General features: G+C 34.7%; 1 protein-coding gene across 6 annotated transcripts in view; it reads right to left on the bottom strand.

Moving 5' to 3' along the window:
* The window catches only part of LOC150081387 (uncharacterized), a 325,542-nt gene extending 305,132 nt beyond the window's left edge, over nt 1–20,410 (bottom strand). For all 6 annotated transcript variants that reach the window (XM_090379754.1, XM_090379758.1, XM_090379759.1 and 3 more), the window contains exon 1: nt 20,345–20,410. In XM_090379754.1, coding sequence (XP_090235880.1) covers nt 20,345–20,390 — 46 coding nt within the window. In that variant the 5' untranslated portion in view covers nt 20,391–20,410. The remainder of the gene's footprint in view (nt 1–20,344) is intronic.
* Nucleotides 20,411–22,213: the final 1,803 nt, after the last annotated feature.

Here is a 22,213-nt window from a genome sequence, read left to right as displayed (position 1 = left end):
AGTGGTGTTCATAAGCATTCAAGCTAAATATTAAAAAACAATTTTAAATGGCTGTAGGAGAGGTATAGCTAGATTTTTTGCGCCCTTGGCAAATTCGTCGTTAGACACCTTTTTTCAATAATTGGTAAAATCATGAATAATAATAAGTGCAGTCTGACTTCTGTTTAACAAACTTCTTTTTAGCAAATTTTTCTATTTGGCAAATTTTTCTGAATTCCCCTTGGATAAATAAGTTTAAAATAATTTCTGTAGAATGAAGAAAATTTTCCATATAATTCCATTTAAAAAAAAAATAACTTAACTGCACAGTGGGCCTGCAAGCAATTTAGGCAATAGTGCTGTTGCTAAGCACAAATTAAGAGTAAAAGAGATTACAATCTGCAACTTGGTGGTACCCGGAAGGGCACCAAAAACTTAGCTACACCACTGGGTATTGATATTATTAGCATGTCCACGAAATGCCAAATTATTTTCAGCACAGAACAATGCACATTTTATTATTATTTTCAATATATGGCGCCCTTTGCTTCCATAACCTCCTTTGTAACTTGGCTAGTCTGTAATGAAGTCACAAGGGAGGTTAGGCATGCAAAGGCAGATTACAAGAAATCTTTGGCGAAGGATGCAAAGAGGAACAGCAAAGACTTCTTTACTTATCACTCTTCTTGGTGATTCCTCTCTCTCTCTGGTGATTCCTCTCTCTCTCTCTCTCGAGAATTTTTTTTGGCTGGTGCAGCATAAGCCTCAGGCTTCCTTGCACCATTTGTTTGTTTGTTTGTTATTTGGTTTTTAGGAGCATTAGCAACTAAGGCCATATTGCTCCGGGAATATGCAGTGGTCATTCCCTGACCTTTCTGCATCCTCCGTATTTGGTGGTGATGGGCTCGAACCCCGGTCTAATCAAGAAGCATGTGCTATGCACTGCTGCTCCTTCCCACCTGGCTACGGAGGTGCCTCTTGCACCACATGGCTAATAATAACTTATGTAAACTCTAGACGGAAGGAAGGAGATGAATCAGATTAGTCCACTTGATATCGATGGTTCGATTGTTGATGATTCTGCTCAGTTGATGATTCAGTTTGTCAACTAAGCTGACAAACTGAATGAGTATTTGGCATCTACATTAACACATGAGGAATTCTGTAGGGAAGTGGAGGCCAGAAGCTTTTCAAACTCTAACAGGACTTAAAAAATGATTTTGTAATAACTGAGAGCAAAGTGGAGGAAAAAATGAAACTGTTGAAGTTAAATATAACAAAGGGACCTGGGGTGGATGGGATATATCCAGTCATATTAAAAGAGGTGGCAAAGGAAATAAGCAAACCCTTAGCCCTAATTATGAGAGCATCTGTGGACTGAGGGGAGGTCCCACAGACTGGAAATGTGCAAATATTCTTAGTGCTGCTTATGCAACGTCATAAATTAGTCCACCCTTTTTGGAAGAGCCTTTTCTAATAATTTCCATTTTGTGAAATTATTTGTGTTGTAATGAATTCTCGTGAAATAGAACGTTTGGATTTAGAACTTTCCAGTCCTTAAATCCATGTGTTGCAAAATGGAACATTCATCATCATCATCATCAGCCATTTTCAATCCACTGCAGGATGAAGGCCTCTCCAGCAACTTTCCAGTTCCTTCTGTTTTGAGCACTGGCCATCCATTTACTACTCAAAAAAAACTCATGAATTTCATCTATCCATCTCCGCATTTGGCACAAATAATGGAACATTATTTGTGTCAAATACAAATAAAAAGCATGGTAAACAATATACTGCATCTTTGTTTTTGCATTAAAATAACCGTGTTCTCTGTTTTTTTTCCAATAACTTCATATTTGTATTCCCATGAATTATTGGAACATCGGCCATTAGTGACAGAATACATAACTGTTCAGGATCGTGTTGCACTATAAGAGATCCGTTTTTGTGGATATTAAAATTCCATGTGGTTGAATCATTAAAGTCCAGACTTATGTTTCGTATTAATATCATTGCTGCCATCATTTTTTTCTTCCAACTGTTGTTCGTTATTCTCCATACTTTCTAATTCTTTTAAAATAATTGTTTGGGCCTTTTCTTGGACTTCCATTTCAGTGGCATCCTCATCATCATCATTTGTTTCATCCTCATTCGAATTATTTGTTCATTTTCATTGTCACTTTCAGTGTTTACAAAATTGGCTTAATGTAAGCCAATTTTGTAAACTAGAGGATTTTTTTTTTTTTTTTTTAATTTCCTATTTATGTAGTCTTTCTATGTGGTACTGATGCCCGCTTTTTGGCTTTTGGTGGCAGGTCCAGAGGCGTTCCTAAGGTATATGGTGCCCAGGTGCCAATCGCAATTTGGCAGCCCTTTAAAATTTTCTTCACATATGTATGTAAGTTTCAGAAGCCCCTTGAACATTAACACCTGGGTGCGTGCACCCCTTCGCCCTCGGGACCACCCGCCCCTGGGCATGTCTAAAATTAATTGGGATTTTGTTGTTTTATTTAAATTACAAATCACAATAGTCACGATTACCTGTTTAAAGCACAAAAACACTATTATACACACATTGCTTATAACTTCAAACTTATTCAGTGTCGTAGAATGTACACATTGCATGAATTGTGAACTGCTATGCATTCGAGCATGCACTGGTGAAGCATTCGCTTGATTGGTCCCTTTAAAGTTATGGTCTGGACAGCAAATAGATCTGTGCTGCTATGTACTGAGATTTAACGATGCGTGCAGGCTTGAATTTACCTTTTCCTCTGAAAACACGCCATTTGTCAAAAATTAAATTTCACCCTGCCATCCTGATGTGGGGTGAAATTTAATAGGTCATGTAGAATTGCAAATTACTCAGTTACAAAGTGACACAGTATTGAAATAAAGGCAAAATCCAATGTATGGATATCATTAACCCACACAGAATTAACCGTTTAAAGAATATTTATCTACAAATGCTGATGTGTTTCAAAAACAATTATCTGTGAGAATCATTCATCTCTCATGTGAAGTTTATTAAATCTAAATACTTGTTACAAATGACCAATAACCATCTTAAAGCAGTCTGCATTTAGCTGTAATAATTATGAACCTGATTATCTGAAAATGGCCAATAAATTACAATTTCAACTTTCCAGTAATTTTAAGAAAAGTATAACTGAAAATTTTCCCCTCAATCATTAATCTGAAAGTATAACTTTATTAAAATTATACTTTTAAAATAATGATATAAATTTTTAAACAAAAAAAAATTCTTTTCATGGATATAGCCAAAAGCAGTCGTTAAGATGGTTATTTATGATATATAAAAAAAAGTATTTAGGTTTAATAAACTTCACATGAGAGAAGGATGATACACACAGATAAGTGTTTTTGAAACAACAGCATTTGTAGCACATAGTGAAGTAGTACAGATGTTCAAATTGTCCACCATTTGCTTCCACACTACCCACAGTGGCAAACAATGAATGACAAATGGTCTCCAATGTAACTGCTGGGATAGTTTCACATGCCTTTAATAACCATTTAAGTATGGCTAGTTTTCTACCAAGTACTACATCTCTAAGGTATCCCTATAAGTAAATGTGGAGTTAAATTAGGTGAACATTGAACTACGCATGAAATGATTATCAAGATAGGCCCCAACATCACAATAATAATATGAGAGTTCCTCATCATATTGATAGTAAACCACTTTGTTCCAATGCAGTGCATTAAAAAGGGTACAGTGGAGACATTAAGCATATCACCAATAACTGGCCCTTCAAAAAACTACTGTCCAACAATTCTCCTGGATGATACACTATTCAACAGATTAACTCCTGGTAAATACACTGCGTTCTTTACATGAATGTTTAGATTTTCAGGAGACCAATAGACACAATTATGCCAGTTCACTAAATATGAACATTGCCTCATCTAACTAACAGTCTTGTCCAAAAATCTTACATCCCCATCCATCTTCACTTTAGACCATTCACAAAACAACCCTGTAATCAGGATCATCTTCATTTATATCAGACAACAAATCTTGGCACACAAGGTTTCCATTTAGCTTTTTTTGAGAATGTAGTATATACTTGCTATACTGATTCCAGTCTCACACACAGTTCACCTTACAGATTTTTATCATGATTGTGCAAATTTATGCAACACCATAAAAAATTTTGTTCCCCCACTGGAGTCTCCCAGATCTTTGCTTGCACAGTACCATATATCTCAAATTTTTATCATGAAAATCCTTGGAATTTCTTCATGATGACAGTTTCCTAGCAAATGCATGACTCCATTGTCTGAACTTCATATTCATTTTCAGATTTCCAGTACCACTTCAAAAGTCCAGCCAGCTTGCTGTTTAAACTAAGCATTTTGTTTTAACAACTAATGTTATCTTTCAGGGGAGTTCATGTACATTACTGTTGTTGGATTCCCGGGTGCAAATCACAATTTGGCACTCCCCTTTAAAATTTTCTTCGTACATGTAAGGTTCAGGTTTTTAGGCAACCCTTCAATGTGGAGCCTGGGTGCAGTACACTCCTAGCACCCTTGGGATGACCCAACCCTGCTACCTTTTATCATAAAAACATTAAAGAGATAATCAACTCCAGGACAATCTCCATGGACTGTAAAAGCTATTGTCACTAATGTCTTCAATTCACAGAGACACAAAAGACTTCATGGGACAGGGAGTTTGACATCAGTGGTGGAAAATATTATGTAATCTGCAGTTAAGGATACAATATTTGACAAGCGAAATTATTCTTGCAGGGATGAAATCCTTTATTCTACATTTCACCCTAAAATCCCATCCTTTATCCAAAACTTAAGTTTTCTAATGAAGTGCTAAGGCTGTTCAAGATAAGAATGTGGTATACTGCAATTGGCTTGGTATCAAACCTACAGTTTCATTTTCTGCCTTCATTAAAGACTGAACAATTGTTAAATAGTTACATATCAATACAAACTTGATTTTGAACAGGCCAAATGTAGAAAACTTGCTTTTTTGTCCAAATGATATGATCCAAGCAAACATTGGGATCAGAAAGTTTAAAACAGTAGCCTAACAGTATAAATGAGGATTAGAAATCACACAGATCATCCTATTTTCCTGTAATGCCAAGCAACACAAGGCTGGGAATGGTCATAAGAGAGAGAGCGCCCTTACAAAGTTATGATCTGAGGTACTTGGAGGACTACTAACATTGACCATGTACTTTGATGTACTGTTTATGAGAAAAAGATCACGAGTGCTGGGTGTGTGGTTACAACTATCTGGTATGTAAATAAACAAGCTGTGTGTGTGTGTGTGTGTGTGTGGTCATTAATAAGTGCAAAAAGTCTCAGCATCTCAAACAGCTGGGTCTGTGCAACTAGAAAACTGATGCCAGCTGGAATTGTGAACATTAAAATCACCAAAGATAATTACCTCACTTTTAAGAAGGTTAACCTGAGAAAGCCAAGCTTTGAAGAAAGAAGTCAAAGAGTTCTAAGTGATTAGCAGAGTTGGGAAAACAAAAGATGAATTTAACAGAATGGGGTAGAGATATTTTAAGCCACAAGAGATCAAAGAGGCAATTCCAGATAAGGAAGTCTCTGACAAGGAATATTAAAGTGACCACATACATAATTATCAACTTTTAAACAAAAGGAATCTTTGAGTAAATAATTAGGAGGCGAAGGCAAAGAAAGCCAACACGAGAACCATAGAAAACTACTAGAAACTTAGCGGACAAACTAGTTTGCCACTAATCAATGTCTCCTTGCATTCTCAGTATCAGCAGTAGGAGAGAACGATATATTGATTGACACGTAGGCATAGGGTTGCCAGATTTCTATGACTGGATTAAAGGACACATCAAAAATAATTAATGCTACCACTCCACCCCCTCCAAAAAAGGAAAATTGAATGATTTTTTAGTTAATAATTAAACATTTTGTTTATATTTTTTTAGATTTTGGTTTAAAAATTAGTTTTCATATTGACTATAAATATTTGCAAATTTTTGTTTAATTTAGAATTTAAAATATTTAATGGTTAAACCATGGCTTTCTATGGGGAAGGATATGGATTGATATATAAGGATAATGAACGATATGGATGATATAAAAAGCATGAATTGATCCAAATATTTTAATACAAGTTTAGTGCATTAATTGACATCAAGCTAAAGTAATTTTAGGTAGGTGAAAAAAAAGCAAAAAAAATGTACCAGTTTAATACCTAGAAATCAGTCACATTGAACATATTTTGTACTACTTCAAGCAGCCTTAAGAACTTCAGCATCATTTTTAATTTTTTCAGAAAAATCTGAACTTGAAAATTGAAGTAGATCATTAGTTCACTTTTTATGAATGAAATTGAACATCTATTTTTCCCATCCCTCCACTTCGAGTTCATTACACTAAAAAGCTTTTCTGAATTTGCCGAAGTCCCCAGCACTGAAAATACACATGAAATGACCTCGAAAATATTTGAAAGCTTCAAATCAACGCTTTTCAAAATGAAATGCCATTGACTCGAAGTACTTGAACAAGTTTTACATTTTTCAGCGGTTGACAGTTTCATAATTTGTTTTTAGTACTGAAACCTCATCAAATAAATCATTCATGTCCAACTTTAATTTTTCTATTAATTTAAAATATTCTGCTATTTCAATAAATGAGTCCTAAGTTAGGACAACCATTTTTAAAGCTTAATTTGCTGAGTATCAAAAAAAAGGGGTATTATCATTAAAATTAAATTTATTTCCTAAATATTTCAATGCAGCATTATAAAATGCTTTGAAATCATTTATTACTGTGCTTTAACTACAGGGTCTAATTTCTGAAAATGCTGATGAACTTGATACCCAAAAAATTCTTGATCAAGGCGATTCTTCAGTGGATTTTCTTGATCATTCATTATATAAAAAAACATTTCATTCTTTTCAAGCTCTTTTATTGCAAATTATTTCGCCTACTATGCCTGTGCGGAAATCCGCCATTGCCATTACGAGGCACAGGCATTGAAAAATGAAAATAAAGGACAAATTGTATCCTTTCTCATTTCAATAAAGAACAAGAACAGTTTGGCTAAAATAAAGGATTTTCCTTTGAAATAAAAGGACATCTGTCATGCCTACGGTAGGCGTGACAGACAAGAACATCATAGCATTAAGTGCTACGATATATATAAAGAATCCATCTTTCTTTCTTTCTTTTTCTATTTCCTAACCTAACCTTTAAGGTCTGGTTATGAAATATAACAAAAAATAAAGTAATCTTTTCCTTTTTTCATAACCTATGCTTTAAGGTTAGGTTAAGGTAACCTAACCTTAAAAACATACAAAGAAATCAGTAATATGGTTTTTTTAATAGCAAAAACACTCAAACTCCAATAATCTGATTTTAATAAGAAGAAAAAACTAATCATTACATTGTCTGTCATGCCTATATGTCAATCAATATATCGTTTTCAACTTCTACTGCCGCTACTGATAACACGCACCGTCTGTTTACTAAGGATGCATGGAGAAACTGCGGTAGCAGCAAACCAGTTTTCCGGTTAGTTTCCCAAAGTTTGCAATGGTTCTCATGTTGGCTTTCTTTACCTTAGTCAATTAGGAAAACTGAGAGAAGTAATGTTTTGAAACAATAATTGAGATTCTTTTAAAAAAAATGTGGAGCTTGGAAGATCATAGGTAGAAATGGACAACGTTGAGAATGGAACTGAGACTACATATATTTATGAAACAGATGAGGAAGCTTTTGGGAGGTCTGGTTGGTCGGTCAGTTCCTAGAAACTTCAGAAATACTGAAACTATCTATTTGTTGTCAATTATCAAAAACTGCGATTTATCAAATAAAGTTGTTGGGTTTTGTCATGATAACCATAACACCAATTTTGAAGGCGTAAAACAGAAAGGGGAAAATAATGTTTATAGCTGATTAAACTGCAGTTGATATCTTACCTATTGATATAGAAGCCCTTGTAGTAAAAATTTATAAATATTTTCACATTTGCACCGTGCGCATAACCCAGCTGAAAGAGTTCTGCGAGTTTGTATACATTGAGTACAAAAATATTCTGCAACGTGGTGGCAACACCTGATTTCTTTCTCTACATCCAACCATTGAGAGGATCCTCCAAATTTATAATGGAGTAAAATCTTACTTTTGCTCTCAAGAACATTGCTGGGTAACTATGAAAAAGTTCTTTGATAAGATAATTGTCAGGATATGTATTTGTGATTTGTTCAGTGATAAGTCACTTTATTTAACAAAAAACTCTTGGCAATTAAGAAAACAAAAGTAAGTGCAACTGATATTCTAATTGAGCTTGAAAATTTGAAAATAAACCTTGAAGAAAGGTGCAAAGATAAATTTATACCACAAAGAGCTAAAAAACTGTTCAAGGCACTAGATGAGAATGGAAATATTAATGCTGATATGATCATGAAAGAATTTACAAATTTTTATGATCGATGTCTCTCTTATATTGATCTATGGGGAAATAGTTTTTGTGAAATGGGATCTTTTGTTTGGATAAACAACAGTGACATTATATGGCCTGAAATTGAAACTTCAGCTAAAAAAAAATCGTTGGAAACTCAGAAATGCTGCAATACATTTGGATGAAGTGATAGTTGCCAAGTGATGAATGCTGCAATACTGTTTGATGAAGTGATAGTTGCCAAGGCATTATGGACTTCAAGTTGTGATACTTGGAAATTGAAGAATACAAATTGTGAAGAAAAATGGATTCAACTCTAATCATTTCAAGGACCAGAACATTTCTATACCCAAACTCTACCGAGTTGTGGAGTACGTTTTCTGCCTTCCAAGCATATAATGTAGCATATATAGATATATATGCTGCATTCCTGTGGAATGCCATTGTGACAAAGTTGCAAAATTACATCACTTGCCTCCACAATGAAAATGTTCAGGTCTAATTCATACTGCCAGACCAGTGATTTATTCCAATCAGTACTAATAAATATTTCCAAAGAGGTTATCAAGTGGTGACCAAGTTAGTCAGTTTAGTGTAGTGTTCCCCTGTCCAGAAACTTATATTTATGCTTCTTAAAGGAATTGCCAAACAAAGCAATATAGTTTTCTTTGGTGGGAAGTGGTGTTTATTTGTAGTGTTAAGAGTGAGGCAACTCATAACAATTTGCTTCACAAGTTGAGACGTTTGAAACTTTAGCTGGAACCTTAGTTTGCTTTTTCAGTAACATACAGAAATGATGCTTTAGAACTATTTCTATGTTAATGTTGTATTTGATAATTTATTAAGCAACACAACTTACAAGAGAAACAATTAAAATAATTAAATTCAAGTGAGATGTTATGCCCCTGTTATAAGCTTATTTCCTCTCCCCACCTTATACCAAGTCACTACTTGCCCTCATACCCTGTGACATTCTTAAGCTGACAAAATATTGTGGCAGTAAGAAGCATTTCCATTAGAAACTGTGATACATCAATGTTTATGCTGATAGCCCTTTCTTTGCCTTTAGTCGATTTTGTGTTCTTGTTAGAAAGAAAGAAAGATCTGTTGAAATACACTCGAATGTCTGTGTTATTACTTAAACTGCATAAACTATCTGATATGAGAGGTAAAGAACATAGCAAAGAAATGTAAAAGATTACATGCTTGAGCAGTATCAGGTATATCTATGTAGACCAAAATGCCATTAAAATTTTTTAAACATATGAAGAAAAGCATGCATGTTAATTTTAATCACAATCAATCTGTGTAAACTTGTGCATTTTGTTGATAATATTATGAAAAATTAGTTAATGAACAGAAATACAAATGTAGGCAGAGAAACATATCTTGAGCTGAATTGTACTCTATATATAATGTAAGTCTGCAACAAATCTGATAATTTGAGGACTGAAAAGTGTATTATAAACAGCAATGTAAATACAGTCAAAGCTCAATATAACAACCCTCCAAGGGGAATGAGAAAACAGTCGTTATATCGATTGTTCATAAAATAGCATTAGGTTAATGAGAAATTGGCTGAGACCAACTACATAGGACGTTATAACGTGTGGGATGTTAAAAAGAGTCACTATAAAGAGCTTCAACTGTATGCCCATGAAATTCCGGTATTTCTTAAAGAATAAATTTTATCTAAGCATATGAATATTCATAATTTCTAACCTTACTGGTATTATTTGGCTGCCAATAAATGCAATTATAGCTAACCTTGTAAGAACCTAAAAACAATTCAGAATATTAATCACATTTATTCTAAACAACTTGTAACTAAGATCTAGCCCAAAATTCAATCTCTTTTGAGAAAAAGAAATATGAGCACTGCATCAGGTTTATTTATAAGGATTAAGCAAAGATTTGTTTATAATATATTACATAAAATTTATCAGATAATATAAAATTCCACCACAAAAATCAACAAATGAATTTTGTACTTCTGAATCAATGATAAACAGAGGTAACTATCAGTCACTGATAAAATTATGTACATCAGAGCTATTATTATATAATGTCAATGATGATTTGCTATACTATAATTTTAATATGTAGAGTAATATGCTAAGGAGAACAACAATGAGCTGGCTCAGGTTACTCACTATGCTTCCCTCTCCACAGCATGCATATGGAGTGGGTACAACTAGTGAATGGATCCTGAACCACCTATTGTTTTCCTCCTTACAATAACTATTACTACAATTTGTTAATTATTTTAAATATTTTGGTATAATAACTACAATGGTCAGTACATAGCAGTACAAGTTAATGTATCACTATTTCACAACAGTATATAGATATAATGTCAGAAAGTAAAAGTAAAAGCACTAGCAAAATATAGCAACATAACAAGGAGAGCAACTACAAATAACAAAATTCTCTAAATAGGAAACATTAAAACATACATGTTTTCATGAAGATAAATTAGTTCATTTCCATATATACAATTTCCTAAAGAACTTGTATACTAACATAGATTTAAGAAAGACAGTAAACAAATTTGATGAATTTCAAGTACTGGTGAAATCATCACACACACACACACACATTTTGGGAATATTACAGAAATGGTAACATTCACACACAGGTGATGGAGAATTTGAAAATGGGAGGATGCTTTTAGAATCTAAGACAGTGCACCCAATCAATGTGAGGAGAGAGAGAGCAACAATGAGTTAATTATAGCATGACATAAGCATTGGGTAAACAAAACAAAAAGTTTATCCAAACAAACTAAGTGACAGTTTGTCACGGAGCATGTTACAAACCTAATGACTGCGATGAATATAATGACAACTATACAGATAAACAGTGGGCCAGTAAATCAGAATGTTCTTATAATGGGGGATTTTAACTTTCCAGATATCAACTGGAATTGTAGGTTGGTCACTCACACAGTAGCAAGAATTTTCTGGATTTAATGGATGATAGTTGTTTACACCAGCATGTTAGAGAGGCAACAAGAGAAAGCAATGATCTTATTTTTTTTTTTTTTTTTTTTTTTAATCAGCAGTGACTCTTTGTGCATTAAGAATTAGCAGATAAAATATCCACTAGGTTGCAGTGATCACAGTGTACTGATGTGGAAATTTGGGAATTATCTGAAGACGTAACTAGTGTCAATGGCAAAGGGAAGAGCTTTGGCTTTCATAAAAGTGGCCACAGGGGTTTCAGACAGTTTATAAATTTGGTTGGGCTAACTGATGATGATGTTACCAACAGCAAATTCTAAATGGGAAGCATTCAGAAAAGTAATCTTAGAAGCTACTAGGTTTTTTATACACAGATATACAGTTCAAGACTTAGACCTAAATGGTTATCAGATGAACTGATGATAATAGCAGCAGAAAAGAAAAATACATGGGACGCATATAAAGTATCAGGGGATAATTTATATGCATCCCATCCATTTTTCTGGTCACAGAAATCCACTGTAGATATAAACTAGTGCAATCAAGTCAAAAACAGGTGTTAGGAAAGCTAAGACTTAGCATTAGCATTAGTAGAGGCATTTGATGCAAGAAAGCAAGCTTATGCAGCATCAGCCAAAAAAAAAAACCCACTTCCACTTCACCCCTCTGTTCGTTCAAAATACCTGTCCAGCTGAGCCTTAAACTTATTTAGGCTATCAACCTCCACCACAAGGGATGGAAGTCTGTTCCACCAACCAACCACCCGCTGGCTAAAGGCAAATTTCCACACATCTATCCTACATCTGTCTTTCCTCAATTTGAATTTATGCCCTCTCAGGTGATTTTTCTGAGCTAGAGGAAGAATCCCATCAGCATTGAGCATGCTTAAACCATTCAAGGCTTTATACACCTCTATCAGATCACCTCGCTGGTGCCTAGTCTCCAGACACTGTAATTTGCAAAACTTAAGCCTTTCTTCGTAAGAGCACCCCTTTGTTCCATTCATTAATCTTGTTGCCCTTCTCTGTACTCGTTCCAGCAGCTCTACATCCTTCTTGAAATGAGGCCTCCAGACCTGTATACAGTACTCTAGGTGTGGCCTGACCATTGCCTTATACAATGGAATAATCACCTCCTTATCACTGCTGGAAAAATTCCTGTATATCATTGACAATACTCCATGAGCTACTCTTGCAGCCCATCTGCACCTCAGAGAACTTCATATCTGCCTGCACAACCACCCCCAAGTCCCTTTCATTCTCTACCACTGTCAGTGTAGTACCACAGAGTTGATACATTGCTCTGGGGTTGCTGTTTCCCATGTGTAGTACTTTACATTTATCAATGTTAAACTTCATTTGACAAATGAAGTTTAGCATTCTCTGGCTATTTAAAGTCTCTGGTAAAGAATGCAAAGACTTCTTTACTTATAAACACTAAAAGGAAAGAGATGAATCACATTGATCTGCTAGATATGAATGGTATAACTGTTGATGATCCTGCTCAGGCTACTGACAAACTGAATAGATATTTTGCATTCACTTTCAACACATGAATTTTTTAGGGATGGGGATACCAGAAGTATACCAAATTCTAACAAAGTCCTAAACAATTTTGAGATAACTGAGAGGAAAGTGAAAGAGAAACTGCTGAAGCTAAAAGTAAACAAGTTAATTAATATATGCAATATGTTACATTTCAGACACATTAGCAAATAGTAAGAATTCATGATTTATAACAAAAAAAATGAGCAAAAAACCAATGACTTTTGTGTACAATCCGAGAGCATTTGATTTCAGTGCATCTGCCATACTGCCCATCCATTCCTGCAATCAGCACATCTAACCAATTATATTAAGGGAGGCAGCAAAAGAGGTCAGCAAACCTTTAGCCATAATTATGTGAACATCCTTCATTCAGGTGAAGTCCCCATGGACTAGAGATGAGCAAATGTATTCCCAATTCACAAAGGGAGATCAAAGAGTGACATGAATAATTACAGACCTGTGAGCTTGACTTTTGTTCTGGGGAAATAATGGAGTCACTGGTTAAAGAAGTAATGCAGGACCATCTAGACAGAAATGCATTTATACTGCAGTCACCATTGATTTGTCAAGGGACAGTTCTGTCTGACAATTCTCATTGTATACTATGGCAGAGCAACAAAAGAACTGGATGCAAAAATTAATTTTGACATCATATACTTAGATTTTTGAGAAGCTTTCGATACGGTTGCACATAAAGAACTTCTGTGGAGTAGTGGCATTAAGGGAAAGTTACTGGTATGGAAAGTTACTGGTATGGAAAGTTACTGGTATGGAAAGTTACTGGTATGGAAAGTTACTGGTATGGAAAGTTACTGGTATGGAAAGTTACTGGTATGAAAGTTACTGGTATGAAAGTTACTGGTATGAAAGTTACTGGTATGAAAGGGATGGGGGTGAGTGGAAGAGGACAGTTGTTATCAATGGGCACTGCTCTTCTTGGGTAAATGTTATTAGTGAAAAACCTCCAGGTTCAGTGCTGTACCTGTTGTTGTTTTCAATATTATTAACGATACTGATGAAGGCATATCAGTCAATGTCTAAGTTTGCAGACGATAAGATTAGCAAGGTATTGATCACCATAATGAGGGTTTGTTACTGTAACAAGATCTAGATAAATTAGGCAAATGGGCTGAGAAGTGCCAATTTAAGTTTAACACTGACAAACGCAAGGTATTTTATATGGTAGCAGTAATCCCACATAAACGTACCAACTGTGTGGTACCACAATCAGGGTAGCAGAGAATAAAAAAGAGCTGGGAGGTAATTGTGCATTCAGATATGTTCTCTGATCAGTGTAGACAGGCTGCCAGGAGAGTCAATGGGATTTTGTCGATGATATACTGTAATTTTAACAATAGAGATAAGGAGATGATTATCCCATTGTATAAAGCAATAGTTAAGTCACATCTTGAATACACCATACAGGCCTGGAACCCCGATTTGCAGAAGGATGTGATCTCTTGGAATAGGTGCAAAGAAGAGCAACAAGACTAGTCAGAAGAAATAAATGGGTACTCTTACCAAGAAAATTTTTACTTCTACAAATTGAAGCATCTGGAAACTGTGAGGAGATCTGACTGTGACACCTGTGAGATCTGACTGAGGTGTTTAAGGCTTAGAATGTATTGAGTATGCTAAATGAAATGCTGATGGCATCCTTACTCTTGTCAGACAACACACACATAGGGAACATAAATTTACCATTAGCATTAGTAGTAGCATACGATGCAAGAAATCAAGCTTATACAGCCAAAAACCTTCCTATTTCATCTATCCATTCATCTATCCTCCAATAGTCTGTCTAGTTCTTCCTTGAATTTATTTAAGCTATCAACTTCCACAACAACAGATGGAAGTTTGTTCCAGCAATCAACCACTCGCTGGCCAAAGGAAACTTCCACACATCTATTCTGTAACCATCTAACCTCAACTTGAATTTATGCCAATCCATATGCATAATCTGAGCAAGAGAAAAAATCCCATCAATATTGAGCTTGCTCAAACCATTCAAAGCCTTAAACACCTCAATCAGATCACCTTGCAGGTGCCTAGTCTCCAGACACTGCATTTGTTCCCCTCACCAATCTCGTTGCCCATCTCTGTACTTGTTATAGCAGCCCTACATCCTTCCTAAAATGAGACCTGTTAACAGTGCTCAAGATTTAAGTTGAGGAAGAATGGTTGCGGGATAGATATGCAAAAAGTTTCTTTCAGCCAGCAAGTAGTTGATCATTGGAGAGTAGTTTGAATAAGTTTAAGGAAAAACTAGACAAACTGTGAATGGAGATTGATGGGTGATGTGGGAAGCAAGTTTTTTTTTTTTTTTTTTGGCTGATACTATAAGCTTTATTCTTTGTGTCATTTGCTACTACTAATGCTAAAATATAAACTCGTGTAATTTATATACTGTCAGAAAGAATGCAGTTATACGAAAAATTAAAATCAATTAATCAATCAATATGAAAAACAAAATCAACCACCTAAAGGTAAAACTCATAAAAGTAAGAATTTATAAGAGATATCGTTTTTTTGTCCTAACAATATGAATGGGGAAAGAACAAACAGAGAAAATATTTCTTATTTGTAACTGTAGTGTACATGCATTCAGATGTACAATCAGGGTAGCAGAGAATAAAAAAGAGCTGGGAGGTAATTGTGCATTCAGATATGTTCTCTGATCAGTGTAGACAGGCTGCCAGGAGAGTCAATGGGATTTTGTCGATGATATACTGTAATTTTAACAATAGAGATAAGGAGATGATTATCCCATTGTATAAAGCAATAGTTAAGTCACATCTTGAATACACCATACAGGCCTGGAACCCCGATTTGCAGAAGGATGTGATCTCTTGGAATAGGTGCAAAGAAGAGCAACAAGACTAGTCAGAAGAAATAAATGGGTACTCTTACCAAGAAAATTTTTACTTCTACAAATTGAAGCATCTGGAAACTGTGAGGAGATCTGACTGTGACACCTGTGAGATCTGACTGAGGTGTTTAAGGCTTAGAATGTATTGAGTATGCTAAATGAAATGCTGATGGCATCCTTACTCTTGTCAGACAACACACACATAGGGAACATAAATTTACCATTAGCATTAGTAGTAGCATACGATGCAAGAAATCAAGCTTATACAGCCAAAAACCTTCCTATTTCATCTATCCATTCATCTATCCTCCAATAGTCTGTCTAGTTCTTCCTTGAATTTATTTAAGCTATCAACTTCCACAACAACAGATGGAAGTTTGTTCCAGCAATCAACCACTCGCTGGCCAAAGGAAACTTCCACACATCTATTCTGTAACCATCTAACCTCAACTTGAATTTATGCCAATCCATATGCATAATCTGAGCAAGAGAAAAAATCCCATCAATATTGAGCTTGCTCAAACCATTCAAAGCCTTAAACACCTCAATCAGATCACCTTGCAGGTGCCTAGTCTCCAGACACTGCATTTGTTCCCCTCACCAATCTCGTTGCCCATCTCTGTACTTGTTATAGCAGCCCTACATCCTTCCTAAAATGAGACCTGTTAACAGTGCTCAAGATTTAAGTTGAGGAAGAATGGTTGCGGGATAGATATGCAAAAAGTTTCTTTCAGCCAGCAAGTAGTTGATCATTGGAGAGTAGTTTGAATAAGTTTAAGGAAAAACTAGACAAACTGTGAATGGAGATTGATGGGTGATGTGGGAAGCAAGTTTTTTTTTTTTTTTTTTGGCTGATACTATAAGCTTTATTCTTTGTGTCATTTGCTACTACTAATGCTAAAATATAAACTCGTGTAATTTATATACTGTCAGAAAGAATGCAGTTATACGAAAAATTAAAATCAATTAATCAATCAATATGAAAAACAAAATCAACCACCTAAAGGTAAAACTCATAAAAGTAAGAATTTATAAGAGATATCGTTTTTTTGTCCTAACAATATGAATGGGGAAAGAACAAACAGAGAAAATATTTCTTATTTGTAACTGTAGTGTACATGCATTCAGATGTACAATCAGGGTAGCAGAGAATAAAAAAGAGCTGGGAGGTAATTGTGCATTCAGATATGTTCTCTGATCAGTGTAGACAGGCTGCCAGGAGAGTCAATGGGATTTTGTCGATGATATACTGTAATTTTAACAATAGAGATAAGGAGATGATTATCCCATTGTATAAAGCAATAGTTAAGTCACATCTTGAATACACCATACAGGCCTGGAACCCCGATTTGCAGAAGGATGTGATCTCTTGGAATAGGTGCAAAGAAGAGCAACAAGACTAGTCAGAAGAAATAAATGGGTACTCTTACCAAGAAAATTTTTACTTCTACAAATTGAAGCATCTGGAAACTGTGAGGAGATCTGACTGTGACACCTGTGAGATCTGACTGAGGTGTTTAAGGCTTAGAATGTATTGAGTATGCTAAATGAAATGCTGATGGCATCCTTACTCTTGTCAGACAACACACACATAGGGAACATAAATTTACCATTAGCATTAGTAGTAGCATACGATGCAAGAAATCAAGCTTATACAGCCAAAAACCTTCCTATTTCATCTATCCATTCATCTATCCTCCAATAGTCTGTCTAGTTCTTCCTTGAATTTATTTAAGCTATCAACTTCCACAACAACAGATGGAAGTTTGTTCCAGCAATCAACCACTCGCTGGCCAAAGGAAACTTCCACACATCTATTCTGTAACCATCTAACCTCAACTTGAATTTATGCCAATCCATATGCATAATCTGAGCAAGAGAAAAAATCCCATCAATATTGAGCTTGCTCAAACCATTCAAAGCCTTAAACACCTCAATCAGATCACCTTGCAGGTGCCTAGTCTCCAGACACTGCATTTGTTCCCCTCACCAATCTCGTTGCCCATCTCTGTACTTGTTATAGCAGCCCTACATCCTTCCTAAAATGAGACCTGTTAACAGTGCTCAAGATTTAAGTTGAGGAAGAATGGTTGCGGGATAGATATGCAAAAAGTTTCTTTCAGCCAGCAAGTAGTTGATCATTGGAGAGTAGTTTGAATAAGTTTAAGGAAAAACTAGACAAACTGTGAATGGAGATTGATGGGTGATGTGGGAAGCAAGTTTTTTTTTTTTTTTTTTGGCTGATACTATAAGCTTTATTCTTTGTGTCATTTGCTACTACTAATGCTAAAATATAAACTCGTGTAATTTATATACTGTCAGAAAGAATGCAGTTATACGAAAAATTAAAATCAATTAATCAATCAATATGAAAAACAAAATCAACCACCTAAAGGTAAAACTCATAAAAGTAAGAATTTATAAGAGATATCGTTTTTTTGTCCTAACAATATGAATGGGGAAAGAACAAACAGAGAAAATATTTCTTATTTGTAACTGTAGTGTACATGCCAAAACACATTGGGATTATCTAAGTAACTATAATGTATGTTTGTTTAAAATATTTTTAAAAAACTAAATGGTGTTTTTACCAAGAGATTAGTACTTCTAACTTCCAACACTACGAGATGTATTATTAACATAGCATACTTTTTCATATTTTAAACAGCTTAACACATACGTGTAAATATATATATATATATATATATACACAATCATAAACAAAAAAAGCTCCGCTCATCAAGAACATGAAAACTTTTATGCTTTTTAAAGCAAAATTATATTAATCAGTCTCAAAGGAAGGTTATTTGGTCTACTCTCCACCAAATATTCATTTAAACAAATTCTAGTGCACCTGTTTCACTTAATTGAAGATTCTCACACTTATTTTTTCAGAAGTCAATTACTCGGGACTATTCTCCGCGTGCCTTCTCAGTTGACTGAATTTTTGTTATCACAATTTAGAAATGTGACCGATTTCATATGTACTTGGCAGATAACAATTGTTCAATATGCTTCTCATATCATAAATTTAACTAGCTAGAGGTTTCATTAAGACTGCATTCTTTAAAGTAAATATGCACATTATTAACTGAATGACATATATGCCATTATAACAGAAAAGTCATTAACACTTCTTGCTTGTATGGCCATCCCAAAAAATATAACTTTTTCCCATCTTTTCAACACTCTGTTACCAATTAAAGGCTGCTGTTTGAATTTAGTGAGATATATTGATACTTTTCAAATGAGTTCTATTTGACCTCTGTTATTCTGATAATTGTTAAGTTACTTCAAAATAAGAACCATTGTAACAGCCATTATCTGAATGATTAACATCTATTAGAATTATGGAAATGCAACACAATTCCAAATGGTGCATGTAGCATGGTATTCCTAATTTTATTTTTATCAGAGCCATAGACAACTCTTTCCACAATGTTCCTGCACTTAATCTTTCGACATATGTTAGTAATGGGCTTGGAAAATTCTTTCAAACCGCTGCATACAGTGCCAGTTATTTCATTTTATCAAACATCCCTATCCAATATGAATAAGAGACTGTATAACTATAATGTAAACTAGTTTTGGTTTACAAAGTATTTACTTATTTTGGCAGTAAATGTTAACTTGATTTCTGTAAATAAAAGATACTACAAATAAATAAATATAAATTCACATGTTAAAAATTTCACAGTGACGGCATCAATGTGTCCGATTCCAGAATTTATTTTGGATGAAACACATTGAAACACTCCTTGTCATATTCAAGACTAATGTCTTGAATACGACAAGGAGTAAGTCTAAAAACATTTGAAAATTGTAATGATCTCAACCTACCAATAACCATGTCTGCTGATCTGTGATTGTGAAAGGACAGTTCCAAATACAAATCGATACTCCACGAAATCCAACTTCTGTAACTTTGGAAAGCCGATCAAAAATTTTCGTTTAGTATTTAAACAAACCGAAAGTTAATACAATACTCGGATTAATGTTGATGATTTACAAATTCTTATTACGATGCCGGTATAACAAACCAAATAATAATAATCATCTTTCAGAATTTTAACATCCATTTGCTCACATGTAGACATATACGAAGAAATCAAGACTGCAAAAGATCTTTAAATATCCAATCCAGACAAAATCTTGGTTTCAACATATTATACTGTATACATGTACGCGTGCATAAAATTGTATTAACAGTACAATAAAACAACCTGCTCCGATGAACAAATACAAACATGAAACTTTAAAAAATATCAGTATGGGGTCATAAAAAGTGAATAATACATAACGACAAATAAATAATTCACAGTTGTGTCGGTCACTTAATTAGGAGTAACTAAATTCCTAAAAGGATGACACATTTGGCAGTTATCCTATACGCCTTCTAGTAGGCCTACGCAGAAATATGTAGAACAACCCTCTGTACTAAAATTTAGACACCTAATAAGTTACAAAGGACGGTATTATGAGTAAAATGTGTACAAAATATTTAGATATACAGCACTAAAGTTAAACAGAATATATAACTTACCTAAATTTCCCCCTCGAGGGCCTTTTACCTCCCCGTCATCCGCCATGATGATAGGACTACTGTACTCGAACAGCGCATGCGCATTCATGAGATTCTTGTTAAAGGAGGCAAAAGGTAAGTTTAGAACACGCGCATGCTTACATGCCGGGTTTTATCGCGTACATAGGTGCATAGCATAAATCCACCCAGCTGTTTCACAGTCGAAATTCGCGAGGTCAAATGCTGAGCATGTTTCAATAGTAGAAAAGAAATAGCTATCGAGCAATGTGAACAACCCTTATATAGCAATGCATCTCAATATTTAAGTGTTTTGCTCGTTTATTCAAAGGTCTCCTTCCACCCCGCAGTATTTTAGATTTATTGTTACAATAGAAGCAAAGAGATTACATGATTTTTCTTTATCAGGAAGCCTAAGTTTAAAGAAGTGCCAATGGAACAGCCATAAGTTGAACACACTTTTATTAGGCAAATTTTTACGCAATACAGTACTGTATTATGTATTTCTGACATGTTTTGCAATCAGTGACTCCATTCAAATATCAATAAAACTGTTGCTCATCATTCTAAAATCTAGGGTGTTGCAGTTTCAGAATGGAAAATACATATATACAGGGGTATGCTGCCAAATTCTTGATCCTCTTGTTACAGTTTTGACGATTTGCTGAGTTCATCGTTAATACAGTCATGAATGATGAGCAGTTGGCGAATCAGACGTTAATTATAGATCTAGCTTGTGTATATATAAATCCCATGTAACTATGAACAGCTAATCTTCCGGACTCAGATTTCGCTATTTCAGATATGATGCCAAGAGAATTTATTAACGCCTTTGAAAATAACAATAGATAATCGTTTCTTATCAATGTACACAAGTCTAAGAGTCTGTTTGTTTTGTGTGAGTTATACGTTTTATGATACCGTTGCCTACTACAAAAACTCGAACACTGCTGTCAACGTATCTAGCCACACCCAAGGAAAAACTTCCCTTTTTTTCTTTTTTGTCTCCTTTCTTCTAAAAGAAACAGTTTCCTATAAAATAAAACTTTTTAAAACTGTTTCCAGAACTGTGTGATCGTTTTTATTATTATAGTTCTATTTTTAATAAGTGATTTCGAAATTTGTAGACAGATATAGTGGCAGATATATTTTTTGTTTAGCACGGCTGTTGCTAAATAAAATAATAATAATAAATAAATAAAAAGCTTTATTTACCAGTATTTCACTATCATTGCCTAAAAATAATTTCAGGATATACAACATGATTCTAAAAAAGTAGAAAACGAGTGATATATCAGAAGCTTAGTTTTGTTGAAAAGTGACCAAAAAGATATCTACTGCTTGCAGTATGCCATGTGAGTGACTTCCCAAAAAAATAAGTGGTTCCTTCACGTTTAACAAATCAAAAAACTAATGTCTACAAAACTGAGGAGGGGTACTCAAGTACTTCCCACTGTCACTCATCACGTCAGTAATGCCTTCACAGCACAAGCCACATGACCTCTTGCATCGATAACACTTGCGAGGCCCTGGGTAAATTGAAAGTGCGACGCCTCTTTTACTTGCACTATACTGATTACAAAGCTGTGCCAGGCATTGTGCCTATAAGTTCACAGCTTGATTGGTTTTGTCTCCATAAAATGCCATCATTACACTGGATTAAATCAGATCTCCGTCATACAGCAAAACTCAAATGCTATCCGACAAGAACAGAGAATGTGAAAGTGGCGCTGATTGTTGCGTATGACTGGGATGGCTGTTGTTACTGTGTGTTAAGTGCTATGTCCATGAGCATCAATAATATTGCTTTTCCGTGTGTTCTTTTATCTGTTTACTAGAGGTAAAAATAGTTTCCGGAGATAAAACTATGGA

Source organism: Mastigoproctus giganteus, chromosome 8 (genome assembly GCF_048544385.1).
Source record: "Mastigoproctus giganteus isolate SK-2022 chromosome 8, ASM4854438v1, whole genome shotgun sequence".
NCBI classification, from domain to species: domain Eukaryota; kingdom Metazoa; phylum Arthropoda; class Arachnida; order Uropygi; family Thelyphonidae; genus Mastigoproctus; species Mastigoproctus giganteus.
This window is presented reverse-complemented; position numbering and strand designations above follow the sequence as displayed.